Source organism: Ptychodera flava, chromosome 10 (genome assembly GCF_041260155.1).
Source record: "Ptychodera flava strain L36383 chromosome 10, AS_Pfla_20210202, whole genome shotgun sequence".
NCBI lineage: Eukaryota > Metazoa > Hemichordata > Enteropneusta > Ptychoderidae > Ptychodera > Ptychodera flava.
Genome location: NC_091937.1, coordinates 36,210,599 through 36,224,521, shown reverse-complemented (window position 1 = coordinate 36,224,521; position 13,923 = coordinate 36,210,599). Strand labels below are relative to the sequence as shown.

The window sequence follows — 13,923 nt, the reverse complement described above, 5'->3', positions numbered from 1 at the left end:
TGACCTTGCTCTGCTTGTTGCCACTGACAACCCTGCCAGGTCATCATCTCTGTGACCTTGCTCTGCTTATTGCCACTGACAACCCTGCCAGGTCATCATCTCTGTGACCTTGCTCTGCTTATTGCCACTGACAACCCTGCCAGGTCATCTGTGTGACCTTGCTCTGGTTATTGCCACTGACAACCCTGCCAGGTCATCATCTCTGTGACCTTGCTCTGCTTATGGCCACTGACAACCCTGCCAGGTCATCATCTCTGTGACCTTGCTCTGCTTGTTGCCACTGACAACCCTGCCAGGTCATCATCTCTGTGACCTTGCTCTACTTATTGCCATTGACAACCCTGCGAGGTCATCACCTCTGTGACCTTGCTCTGCTTATTGCCACTGACAACCCTGCCAGGTCATCATCTCTGTGACCTTGCTCTACTTGTTGCCACTGACAACCCTGCCAGGTCATCATTTCTGTGACATTGCTCTACTTGTTGCCACTGACAACCCTGCCAGGTCATCATCTCTGTGACATTGCTCTACTTGTTGCCACTGACAACCCTACCAGGTCATCATCTCTGTGACCTTGCTCTACTTGTTGCCACTGACAACCCTGCCAGGTCATCATTTCTGTGACATTGCTCTACTTGTTGCCACTGACAACCCTGCCAGGTCATCATCTCTGTGACATTGCTCTACTTGTTGCCATTGACAACCCTGCCAGGTCATCATCTCTGTGACATTGCTCTACTTGTTGCCACTGACAACCCTACCAGGTCATCATCTCTGTGACATTGCTCTACTTGTTGCCATTGCCATCCCTGCCATGATTGTAGACTGGTTTAGCTGTCATGTTTACTGTATGATTCTATTTCCTCAAAAGCAGATGTGCTCATAAACTTCTCTGCACTGAATACTGCAGAGTGGTCTATGAAACAAAAATTCTTTTGATATTTTATATTCATGAGGTGCATGCAGAGACATTACAATAAAAGGTGGGGATGTCACTGTGTTCCATTCCAAAGAATTTATCTATAATGGGCCTGTGTTACCGTCCACTACAGAAACACAAAAGACCATGCAGTCTAGGTTAAAGGAGGTTAAGTGATAGCCACGTCCTGTGATTGGTTAATTTGTTCCACTTAGCAGGCCTTGTGTTTTGAGGCGAGCGCTCTGCTCGCCTACCGCTCACGCAAATCAAATTCCGCGAGAGCAATTAGCCGCTCGCGCCACGGTTGGGACCCAAGTTTTTGAGACCAAAGGCACACGTATCCAAAATGTAACATACTCTAATCTCCTCCAATCGTACGTGTGAAGCACAGTTTACCTAATAAAATTATGCTTTCAATATTCAGTTCACTTCATTTCAGTATGAATTACGTTCTCGGCAAGCATATTCCAGCAATGGAATGGATTGATTTAGGTGCAACAATGTGATACAGTATTACTAGTGATAGCTTATCGGCAGCAGGCCTGACACTTCAATAGCACTGTTCAAGTTTACAGGTTTGTTACTAGATATAGCTGTACGTGCGCAACATCGGACATATCGACACACAGCTTGAAATGCGGACAAATTTTATAAATGTTGCATGCATGGCTGTTTTTGCAGCTCGTACTCTGAGTTGTGAATATGTTTTTTAGTATTCATTGTTACACTAGCAGTCGCCTACTAAGATGTGTTTTCGTTATTCTTGCATGCGTAATTTTCAAAAGTATAATCTAAAAATGCGGACAAATATTTATTTTTGCATATTAATGAGAGAACAGTGACTAAACTGTGATATAGCACCACTACGGTTCGGAATTTACATGTACACAAATCACATTTTCAAACCAACTCCGTTTTCTTGGCTGCTATATTCTTTCGTAGTGTTCAAAACACAAACAGTTATCCTGCGAAGCAAAATTCCATAGGAAAAATATGCGTGACAAATGAGGATCATATTGCTTACGCTATCGAGATCGAGCGAGGAGAAAATGTCTATGACATGATGAATGGCACCACACGTTGCAACTCGCGGAAACAAATGCATAATCTTCGATTAAACAGTTTAGTATGAGCGACTGCTAGGTCTCTTGGTCCTTTGAAAGCTTAAAATACTTAAATTGGCTCTGAAAAGTTGGACAGATACCTGATAATTCTGAAAAAAAGATTGCAAAATGATCATGAGTTCATGCTACCGTAAAACTTTGAAAGACATAAATTTTTGCGACATTTTGGCGTACAGCATAGGAGTTCTGTATGACTGTTGTAAAATGGTACCTGTTGAAACAATTGGCAGCCTTCAGCCCTCTTCGCCTTGGAGTGTACACACCGCGGATCATTTACCTCGACAAAGCTGTTATCATGGTTATGATAAATTAGTTTTGTTTAGTGAAATGTAAACTTGTGATCACTTTGATATATCGCGGTAACAATCGTCCAAGTTAACTTTGGTTGAAGACCAACTAGCATGCAGGATGTTTCAGCGGGCCGCAAACGTAAACAAATGAAATATAACTTGACTGTGGACTGCTGGTAGCACGATTCAGTGTAAAATCTAGTTCTGTACTCTGCGTAGTTCATACTATGGAGGTACAAAAATACCTCCATTTTCAAAACCAAACATGTTTGATGACAGCACTGTTGTCTTGGTAGGTTATTGTCTTAATGCCAATGTATCTAATGTGCATACCGTATAGTATTTTTAAAAGGCTTGTATGAAAAAAATCATGAAAACTTATATGTCCTTTTAAAAGTATAACTTCATCTATTTGTCCATACATGCAACACAGGCCACACTTCTGCATATTTATTGTTTGAAAAATGTTGAAAGTGAGTCAATATGCTATGAACATTTGGGTGGGAGAACACTGTTTATCCTGTTCCATCTATCACAATACATAACCCGTATTTTCTCCCTTGTCCATTACATAACAATAAGAAAGACAGCTAGTGCATATTGTTTTCATAATAAATTTTATTCATGCGCTCTCCATACTGTTTTCAGGGGACCTCTTCAGTCACTCTCCTAATTTCAGCAGTGCCATATTCAAATCACAAGAGATGACTTTTTTTTTTCACTCGCCTAACTATTTTCAGGAGAGCTGCTAAATCACTCGCCCACCACTCGCCTGGATAGTTTCAGGAGAGTGAATTTCAGCTCTCCTGCCATTTTCAAAAAATAAGCCCTGACTTAGTCGCATACATGTCCCTGAACAAAAAAAAACGGGAACAACAACATTTGCACAGAGAATACCAGGCTGTGGTGTATCTGTCAAGTCTTTAGAATGTAGCACGCATGTTCAATCAACCATCTGAAACCACAGCTTTAAGAGGGCCAGGCTTTCATGAATAGTCTGAAAACCTAAGGTAGTAATGTTAAAAGTGTAATTAAGGCAACAGGCCAACATTTGTTTATATAACCCCTTCACCTGTAATTCTGACTTTGCTAATGACAATCATTGTATAGGACCAAACCATAGTGGTGAAAAGTCGTCATGTTAGGATAACATTATATGACAAATATTTCCTTCAGGTAATGTGATAAATTTAGAGCCAACCAGCATGTTTTTGTAATTGAGCACCGGTACATGTACATCTTCAACCTTTTGTTTGAGCGCCAAAGTCAATTTTTGTTGTCTTTACAATCAACCCTTTTCAGATTTTTGCCAAAATTTTGATAAGAAACTGTAGCCAATGAAAAGTGATGTGATGTCCATTTGTCCAAAATTATCAAAATTATGCCAAAAAATTGAAGAAAAATTCACAAAAATGTTGCAGTAAAATTTTGGTTATAAAAAAAATACAGAACTCAAAGAATTAATGTACAGTACAGAAACACAACAGATAACGATTTACATGCATGTCAGATGTACTGAATGTAGATAACATACATGTATGCTGAGTCAGTTAAAGGAATTTTCCTTGTTTCAAATCAGATAAATTTCAGAGGTGACTCACATGTGTTTGCGTAACCAGAACAGACTCTGCCTTGTGAGGTAATATTTTATGTCTTTTAGATTTAGGACAAACTGATTTATTTAGTTTTTAAGTGAGTTTCTTTCCAGTTCTACCGTGGTTGCAAATAAAGTTTTATGCGACATCAAGTGAAAAAGAATACAATAATCACTTTTATTACATGCCTCGTATCAAACATCACACACTTCATAGAAATCAATGGTAACATGTTAATGAGGTAGCTGGCCGCAAAGTCATCATTTGACTGAAAATCAACCAAACCTATTTTCAACTTGACAACTTTGGGATTTAAAAATGATCAAATTATATGTTTTGCATAGGAAATATTGTTTTTATAAAAGTTTGCATAAAAATTGATAAACTGTCCAACAGTGATTTAAATACATAAGTGTGCTATTCAATGATCGAAATTGTTATATTCTACAACAGATTTTTGTTGAACACAGAAATAAAGCGTGTGATTGTCATTTGCAAATAAACCCCAAAGTTCGAAGTGGTGAAAACTATGTAAGAGAGGCATGTAATAAAACATAGTCCAAACAGGGGCCTCTGTTTGACATCAGGCAAATAGCCACCTACCCTCGAGCACATAGTCTCTTGTTTGGGCTGTAATATTGTTTTGACATTTATGTTAGGGATTTGTGCCAGTGTTTCAGATGTTTGTCCGGCAAATAGATTGTCTGTCAAATAGATTGTTACGACAATAACTAGGTATAACTTTATCTTCTTCGTTGTTTCTTTCAGTTGTTTAAACGTCGCAACGTGGATGTGCCAACAGAACCAACGTCTTTGCTTCAAGATAGTTCAATTAGTTCCTCCTCTGCTATCCAGGTAAGTCACTGCCATGTGCAGTCACTGAAGCAAAATCATATCTCCCAGCTCATGCCAGTAAGTTAGTATGGGCCTTGAAATCAAAAGATTTAAACTTTTGCTCAAATATTCATCAATAAAACCATTCTTTTCTAAAATCAATAAGACAATCGGGGATCATCGTTTAAAATTTGGCACTATGGAAACAAATTACTTTAAATTTACCAATATTAAAATTCAAAATGGCCAAGATCCGTGAGTTGAACCTGTAGGAAAAAATAAATTGCCCATTTTCACAAAAATAAGCCTGTGAAACCTAAGTTGTTTTATGAGTTCAAAATGAGCCCCCACAAGTGGTAGACCAAGAAAGTATCATAAAAGTTAGAGTCCCAATATCTGTCCCCAAGGTGCATTCCACCTTTGTGCCTGTCAAATAAAATCTGTGAATAATGTCCTCAGTCAGACAGAAAGCTTGGGATGATTTCAGGAGATAAGAATATAGATGCATGATGATAAATATCAGACTGCCTCTCGTTCAGAAAACCATTATATGTGACCTCAGGGCCTGTGTGATCATAAATCTCTTTGGGATTCATGCATCCTAGCTGAATCTCTGACACACAGCTGTTGATGGCACGGATAACCTTACTGGCTGCATTTCCATTGGGTTAGGTAATTACACTGTGAACATGCTGAAATCAAATCTCTGTTGTATTTGTAGCAAATCTCTCCCAGACTAATGTTTAAAGTGAACACCTTTCAAATTTTATGTATGTATATGTATGTATGTACACTCTCTACACTTTCATTAATATGTTTGGGACAAATTCTATTTGTAGGTTGTGTTAAAATTTGATAAATAATATTTTTCCTGGTGGAGACATTTGGAAATCAACTCAGAGCAGTTGTTTCAAAATATCTATATATCTATATATCTATATATATATCTATATCTATATCTATATATATATATATATATATATATATATATATACAGATACAGACAGACAGACAGACACAGAAAATGAAATGCTTCATACTTTACTTCAATAATGAAATGTTACATGTATTTTGGAATGCTGGAATACTGTCATAAATTGTCCTATCGGCAGTGCTGTCTAATATCTGGCAGCATACATCAAGTAGTTGTCATGGTGATGGACTGATAAACTGATAACATTATTCTGCCATATACTTGTCCTTGTGTTTCATGTTTCTGAGAATGTGCAATTAGAGGGTAATATTGGAAAAACTGCAGTGCATTTTCGAATGCAATATATAAGATAGATAAGTAATTTGTTACATATCGATGCAACTTACGATCAAATTTTTGTTAAACTCTATTGTGAAATGATAGGTGAAACACTGTGTGTTGACACAGGGAGTTACCTTTTTACCTGCATTTTCCTGAACATAAGGACAAGCTGCCATCTCAAACGATATAATAGTATGAAAAATTGGTGGTGAAAAATATGCCGCGCTAATCCCCTCACCCTGTAAACAAACCCAATCACCCTGTTGAATGCAACGGGGAAATACCATAATTGGGCTGTGAAAAGGTTTTTATGTATAGCATATTTTTGTTCTTCAAGGTTTACTGCAGAGAGTTTGTGTAGTAAAATTACCATGATGTTGCAACCTTAATTGCAACTATAAGTCCCTTGATGTTTGCCAAAGTGGGAATAGCTGTTTGCCTTTCAGCAATTACTGAGCCAGAGTTTGAATTCGTGGCTTGCTTCCTAGCATAATGAGACGGTAATCAGCAAAGTTTTATTTAGTAACAAAAAATCCTGATGACAAGGAAAATTGGCCATTACTTTAATTGGTTTTGTCCCAATGCACAGCACACAAAGCCCCAGCTTACTGGCTAATAGACATAACACTTCTGTCAGAGCTTTACATACTGTATAAAACTCTGTCAATTCTTTCCATCTGCACTGTTCCTATGAGTTGGTAAAATATGTAGATTAATCCTTTTCCTGCCAGACAGTAATAACTGTATCACTTCCCCATCAGCCAAGTCAGTAAAAGCGGTATTGAGCCAAAACATGATGTATTTTCACCCACTTGGCTTGGTATGTTATAGCATCTTTTGTCCAAAAAAAGTCAACTTTACAGTATTATGTTTTCAACAGCCTTCAAATGTACAGTATTATTTAAAATACATCATATGGAATATGTTGTGTTTCATTAATTTTAACCATCTTGACCTGGTGGTGAAATATGGACTTGGCAGGAAAAGAGTTAATGTCTATCAGCTGCAACTTTTTGCTTGTTTTTGTGATTTTACTTTTAAATTAAAATTAGTTCACTTGAATGTACTACTGTAGGGTGTGTATACAAGCGTCAGGTTTCTCCACAAGGGGATTGTTAGTGGTGGACCACCCCTCTGTTTTTGGAGCAGTCTATTCAGCTAGTAGTAGGTATACCAGACCAAAATTTTAAAATCAGAATTGCAATAAATATTCTTTGTTAACAGCAAGAACTATGCAAGGGATGGATAAAATTGAAAACCTGATGAAAATTGCTTTATCGGTTCAGAAGTTATGAGCCTCTAAAGGTTGCTCAAAAAGCCTACATCATCCGTCATAGGTGAAAAAATATGAAATATTGAATAAATTCCAAAATTTGGAATGATATTTTTTCAATAATTTGTACTTCCAAAACAAATTATATAGTCCTTTGAGGAAAAAAGGAATATGTTTACAGAGAAAAAGTGTTTTTGACACTATAGCTTGGCCTCTGTTCTGGAAAAATGGGGTTAAAAATGGCAATTTTTACCAAAATTCTGACCGAAGGTAGGCTCAAAGTAGTTATTTTCAGACAAATTGCAAGTTTCAAAGGTGGATTAATACTAAAAATCAATACATAATGAAGTTATTTAGGTACATTTAGAAAATATAACAACTTTCTAATGTATTTATAGTATAATGATTTGATATATTTGCTTTGATGTAGAAAAAATTGGGTCATAAACATTAAAATATTGCTATTTTTGGTTTATAATCTTGAAAAAATCAGATCCGCCCCTAATTAAATATGCAAAACCAACATAGTTTTGGTTCTCAATGTCATATCACCATGAATTTTGGCGGTCAATGTTTTTAAGGAAACTGTACACATTAATTAAAGTGGCTTGTAAATTTATTCAAAACGACTGGTTTCCATGGCAACAGTGCAACTTCAAAGATTACAAGACAAGTTACTGACAAGTTACAAGTTACAAGACTTCCTGCTACCATCGAGTCCATCGACAGAAGAAGAAAAATTCCGTTTGTGATTTTTTTCCCATCTGCAATGAAAATGAAATAAAACCATATTATTGCTATATTTTCTTTATTTATATTAAAGTTTGCCATGATGTTTCCTGAATTCTGGTGAGATCTAGGACAAAAATTTGACAGAGCTAAACTTCTGAAGTTAAGCCTCGGCCTCTAGAATGGAGAGTGAAATTGATCTAAATGTTATCACACTTGTGTAATTGGTTTGTAAAGTTGCTTGTAAATTTACTAAAGGTCAGTATGTTAGTTGAGTTGCAGCAAACAACAGACACATGATATTTCCTGACCTCTCACTGTACATTTTGACAACTCGCGTACTGCTTCTGGCGTATGTACACCTCTTTTCCTGTGGATCATGATTTTTTGCCAAAGAACTTCATACAATGCAAAGGCAACAAAAGTCATATGACAACAAGACTTTGACACAGCTGTGATACAATGTAACTCAGAGCAGCAGTTTCCAGGAATGTAATATGATTCTGTGTATGTGAAGTGCACTGCAAAGTGTACTCCCTGCTGGTGTGTGTTTATTATGGGTCCATAAAAGCTCTTCCATTTTCACAAGTCAGTGCAACTTCTGAGGCAAGTTTATGAACAACTTTACAAACCAAGTACACAAGTGTGGCAACATTTAGATCAATTTCACTGTCCATTTTTATCTGCATATCTGTGTAAATATGAAAAATTGAACAAAGAGTTGACATCAGATGAGCAAGCAAAACTAAGGCCGGTGTCAACCAGAAAGACAGAACTTAATTTTTTTTTAAATTGAAAAATTGGGCATAGGTTTCCCCTGCATGGGCACCTGGCCCATGGCAGCTGCTGTTCAGCAGATTAAACCCAGACAATCAGCAATAAACTTGAAGAAAAAATTTAGTGGGGAGTAATGGACATGTACTTTACTAAAAAGTTTGACGTTTACCTGAATTTGTTGCTTCAAAAACCAAATCATTTCAAAATAACGGGATTACTTCTCATCCAACATGATGCTTTAAGTTACAGTCTCCAGCTCAGAGCAAAAAATCACAGCCGTTCACAATTATTGTTATAGTGACCTCAATAAGTTATACTAGAAATATCTTCCTTACAAGAACAATATAATATTTATTGAGAAAAATATCAACAAACTTACCATTCTATGAGAATCTTAACAAAATCTCACTGATATTTCCCTCAGTCAAGCCTAGCCGGAAAGATCAAGTGCCAAGTGTCGGGTAGCGTCCATAGTTACAGATGACGTGAACAAGACTCAAAGTTCGCGCGGTCGTAGCGGTACGTTCAGCGGCACTCTCACCAAAAAAACCATGTATCGCTATTGAGTCTCTGATTCATCTACATTTATTTCAAATTTAATGAATAGACGAGGTATCAGTGAACATATCAATGTAATTTTCCCCTGGTTAAAATCTTTAGAAATGTCCAAAATGTGCTCAAAAAGTTTTCAAATTGAGATTTTCACAAGATTTAGTCAGAATTTGCAGACGAAAATGGTACCATTCGAAAGGCAATTTCATAGCGAAAAATACCCGGAACATTTCATTTGTCTAGCTGCGCAGACTCAGCAGCGACACCCGATGATTTATGTGTAAGGTCATAAAACAGCTGGAGGTCAAATTGCGTCTTTCGAGGTCAGTGCTCAGAGCTCACGCTGTGGCAATTTTACGATGGCCATTTCTTCATTTTGTTACGTAAAATTTCGAAATAAAGACAAGTGAGTGACACTAAGGTATCTTTTTACTCGGATTAGCCCCTTTTTAGCCTCATTTTCTTGAAAAAACCCAACATTTTTTATTTCTAAACATGGTCGATCTCCGTAGTCACGCACGCGTTCAGTAGCCATTGTATGGCCGTCTGGTATACCTATTCATATGTTAATATCTACACAAAAAAGTACATTTTCAAAACAAAAGAATATGCAAATTATTACATTTATGTTAATTAGTCACCCCTCTGTTTTTCCAAGCTGTGGAAAACTGAGTATTATAAACCACAGACTGGAAAGTGCTACAGGTAAAAGTGTATGCAAAATAAATAATAAAGTACTTCTGCAAAAAAGTTTATGCAAAAGAAAAAACTAAATGGGTGTCCCCACTTAAATATGGCCACCTCCATCCAATTATGTATAAAAAATCAGTGGACATTGTGCATATACATTGTAGTCCTCATAGAAACAACAATTCCACCATCCATTTGAACAAATAGTGGTGAATGTCATCAACTTGGATGTTTTATTCTTTATTTCTGTTGTAATAATAATATCACAACATTTTGAATATGGCAGGAAATTTCCACTCAGCAAGTCTGCCACAAATGATTGTGATGTGGAAAGAGATCAGTTTATTGAACTAGTAGAATTCAAAGAAAATATAAGAGGAGTAGAATATATTTTGATGTTGGCAAATTAGACAGATCTTATGTATATTATTGCATAAATGTACATTCGAATTGTAGTCTGTACCAGAATTCACCTGTCAATAATAATGAAGTCTACACAATGTCGTATACTGTACAGGCTTACAAGTTCTATACTGTGTGTTTCAACATGCATTTTGGAGTAGACAAGCAACTGTAGTTGAACAATGAAAACTTAAATGAAAAACAAAAATAGTGAAATTATCAAAAGTTACATCTACTAGCCCTTTAATTTGTTGGAATGAAGTTAATGTTGTAGGCGCCTTGACTGCCAATCTTTCATCAACCCTCATTGCTTTCCTTAGAGTAGTTGTAAAGGCTAACGTTCGCCACAGTCGCAAATTGCGAATAAATGTCCAATGTGGCGAAAAAAATTGCAACGCCTTCGCCACGCGTGGCTTCGTGACCGGGTGCCGTGTTGGGATCATTGACCCAAGACGTGCACGATGTCTTAGAAAGTCACGTCAGTCCTGTGATTCCAGATCGACTGTTTTCCCGAAGGACCAAGAATTTCGACATGCGGGTGTTCGTTGTGATTGATCCAAAGTTTGTACATAGTTATTTATGTAGCCCACTAATCTAACAACTAGTCGTTATTTGACCACGTACGTCGCGTCAGGGTGCAAGCATGAAGGGTATACAAGCATACCAGCACAACGTATTCCAAACAGCGGGCACCATCATTAATCACGCTGGTTCTGTCACTTTTAACGTATTAAAATAACCCTTAGATCGGTCAGATTATCGAAATATTCAGTCATTTAAATATCTAGCCTTTGAACAAAATAATTTGTTGCTCTGTCGTACGTCGACCGATGATCGACGGCAGAGTCCCTGAGCATGCAACTGACAGACTGAAGTGATGGCGTTGTAGTTTGACCAGAGCTAAAATGAGCATGCGCGAAAAAGTTTCAAGATCCCCAGTTTGTATACTCCGGTCCATGTACTGTTTAGGTAGTTTCGAGACACCCAAACAGTGCAAATGTGTTACGAATGCACAGTCGATGTGGCTTGCGGGCAGCGACAAAATAGTTTATTGATTGTTCTCAGCTGGGAAAGAAACTAGGTTTAAAATAGCATTTAATTTACAAAAACATAAAGAAATAAGCAAACCACCAAGAAGGGAACAAAGACAGATGAACCACGGTCTAGACCATGGTTGAACAAATTACAGCAAGGCTTTTGCCTGTGCATGGAAGTACAAAATGTGAGACTACAGATAAGTCAGTTGATCTTAGATTTGTCGTATTGACGATTTGCTCTTTTGATTTTTCACTGAGTTGGCGAATTTATTTAATTTTCAAAACCTTAAGTCTCAAAACCCAAGCAATTTTTTCATACCAATAGTTTTCTGTGATACTTTATGGACAATGCTTTGCATAGTCAGGCAATCACTGTAATTTTATCCAGATCACCAGATAATGGTATGTACAGCAGTTTTTAAATCATGTTAAAAAATAAAAAAGAGGAACAGTCATGGCCAATGATTAGACTTTGATGATTTTTTCATGACATGTTTGCAAGTTTTATTCCAAGAACTCTCTTTGTTGTTTGTGTCATAATAAAAGTTAAAAATAAACAGAAGTTTGTTTGTCCCAGTCTATAAAGAGAGGGGTCAATTTATTCACCAGCACTCATGAAATATAGAACTGAACGGAATTAAGACCAATTTTTGTTTAATACATATTTTTTAATTGAAGGATAGACGACTTCCACAAAGGACCTGGAGTTTTACTGTGCTCCTGGTCATTATTATCTGCAGCTATAAAATTAGCAGAAAATGTGCTCAGCAGTTTATCTGTCAAGGAATCCTTAAAGTTTATGTACAACAGCCCTGGCCCAACATGTGGATAATAAAGTATAAATGTTATTGAAAATAGGGTTTGTGGGATTTGTATGTGAAATTGATTTGTTGGGTGTGGCTAAAAAAAAATTGCTTGTGGCTAAAAAAAATTTGATCATTTTAGCCACACTAACAGACTGTGGCTACAAAGAAAAAATTCCTAGCGCCAACACTGAAAGGTGTATTCGGATTGTGTCAAATATCCTATGGTAGGTTGTAGTTCATTCACAGATAATATGCTTCTTTTATCATTGCAGCAGAGATGTGTTACTGCAGAAATGTTGCAAGCCATAAATAGTGAAGATGTCGAACAACAATTATCCGCCATACACAAGTTTCGAAAACTCTTATCCAGAGGTAAGCTCACTGGAACATTCATCATCTTTGTCATCAAATATGGATTATCCATGTCTGTTGATGCAGTGATATCATGAAAGATATTAATCCCAAAAGCCTTACATAATCCATAATACCTGATGTTTTCCATTTGGTAGGCAGTGCATGTGTCAGAAAATCCCTCCTTGCTTCCATAATATCCAGGGTACACATATTTTGAAAAGAACCTTAATCTCTTCACAAATAGGGTCAACTTTTATTATACTTACATCGCACAGAATGAGGCAGTTTCAGTCATGATTAGCAATGACAATAATGATACCATGTTACTGACAACGTTTTCTTTGCATTGATTTTCAGAGCCTAACCCACCCATTGATGAAGTCATACAGTGCAGAGTTGTACCTAGATTTGTAGAATTTTTACAAAAACAAGGAAATTGTACATTACAGGTTGGTAACAGGAAGAGTTTGTTCTGCTATATCCTGCCATAATTATATTTACACAATCATAAATCTATTCCACTGTCAACTTAGTCAGATACTTCCCCTTTAAAGGCAAACACCTACGTCAAATTTTTGCTGAAATTTTGTTGAATTTCATTGCTGCATACAAAATCAGTCTGCTCTGGTAATGAGAGAATGCACCCATTTATTTATTCGTTTATTTGCCAATGCTGTAAAATTCACATAACTTAGGGGGATCTAATTTAGAATTGACCCCTGAACCTTCATTGACCCCTGAACCCATATGTTGACTGCTTCCAGCTAGGGCTTGTAATATATTGAGAATATTTGCAATTTATTTCAAATACATCCGAGTCAGTTGATAGGTGTGACTCATTGAGAGAGAATTCCTACATATTTCTCAAAATTTTCGTCCGTGCTATGATGTGTAATAAATAATGTCTTCAGGGCACACCTGTACTTATGAATGTAATATAGCAAATGTCCCATTCATTTCCAATCCCACAATTCATTACTGAGTCAGATAATTCAGCATTTGTGTTCTCTTAATGCCATTTGCAGTTCTGATTCAATGTGTAATGAAGTTTGTTAGTCATATGTCATTTCTCAAATTTCATTCACTTTTAGGGTCATCTCTCTGTATAAATATGGAGTACACTGTCAGCAAGAGGGAAATATAAATATGGCAGATGTTATAATCAATCTCAGGTTGTGCAAATTAACAATGTTTCTGTGTAACATGGTGTTTTTGGTTGCCAAACATGGTAAAAAACATTGTTTACAATTACTAATGCATTGAACAAACTTCCTAGTACCATAAAC

At 36.7% G+C, this 13,923-nt stretch overlaps 2 protein-coding genes across 3 annotated transcripts in view; one reads left to right on the top strand and one right to left on the bottom strand.

The window, feature by feature from the left end:
* LOC139142671 (protein disulfide-isomerase 1-like) overlaps positions 1-13,923 on the bottom strand; it is a 272,131-nt gene that overhangs the window by 132,259 nt on the left and 125,949 nt on the right. The window lies entirely within an intron of this gene.
* LOC139142668 (importin subunit alpha-7-like) overlaps positions 1-13,923 on the top strand; it is a 39,892-nt gene that overhangs the window by 8,258 nt on the left and 17,711 nt on the right. The window contains exons 3-5 of one of the 2 annotated variants that reach the window (XM_070712720.1): positions 4,697-4,783; positions 12,559-12,655; positions 12,995-13,086. In XM_070712720.1, coding sequence (XP_070568821.1) covers positions 4,697-4,783; positions 12,559-12,655; positions 12,995-13,086 — 276 coding nt within the window. Of the gene's footprint in view, positions 1-4,696; positions 4,784-12,555; positions 12,656-12,994; positions 13,087-13,923 lie in introns of both variants that reach the window. The other variant, XM_070712719.1, reaches the window with a different exon arrangement.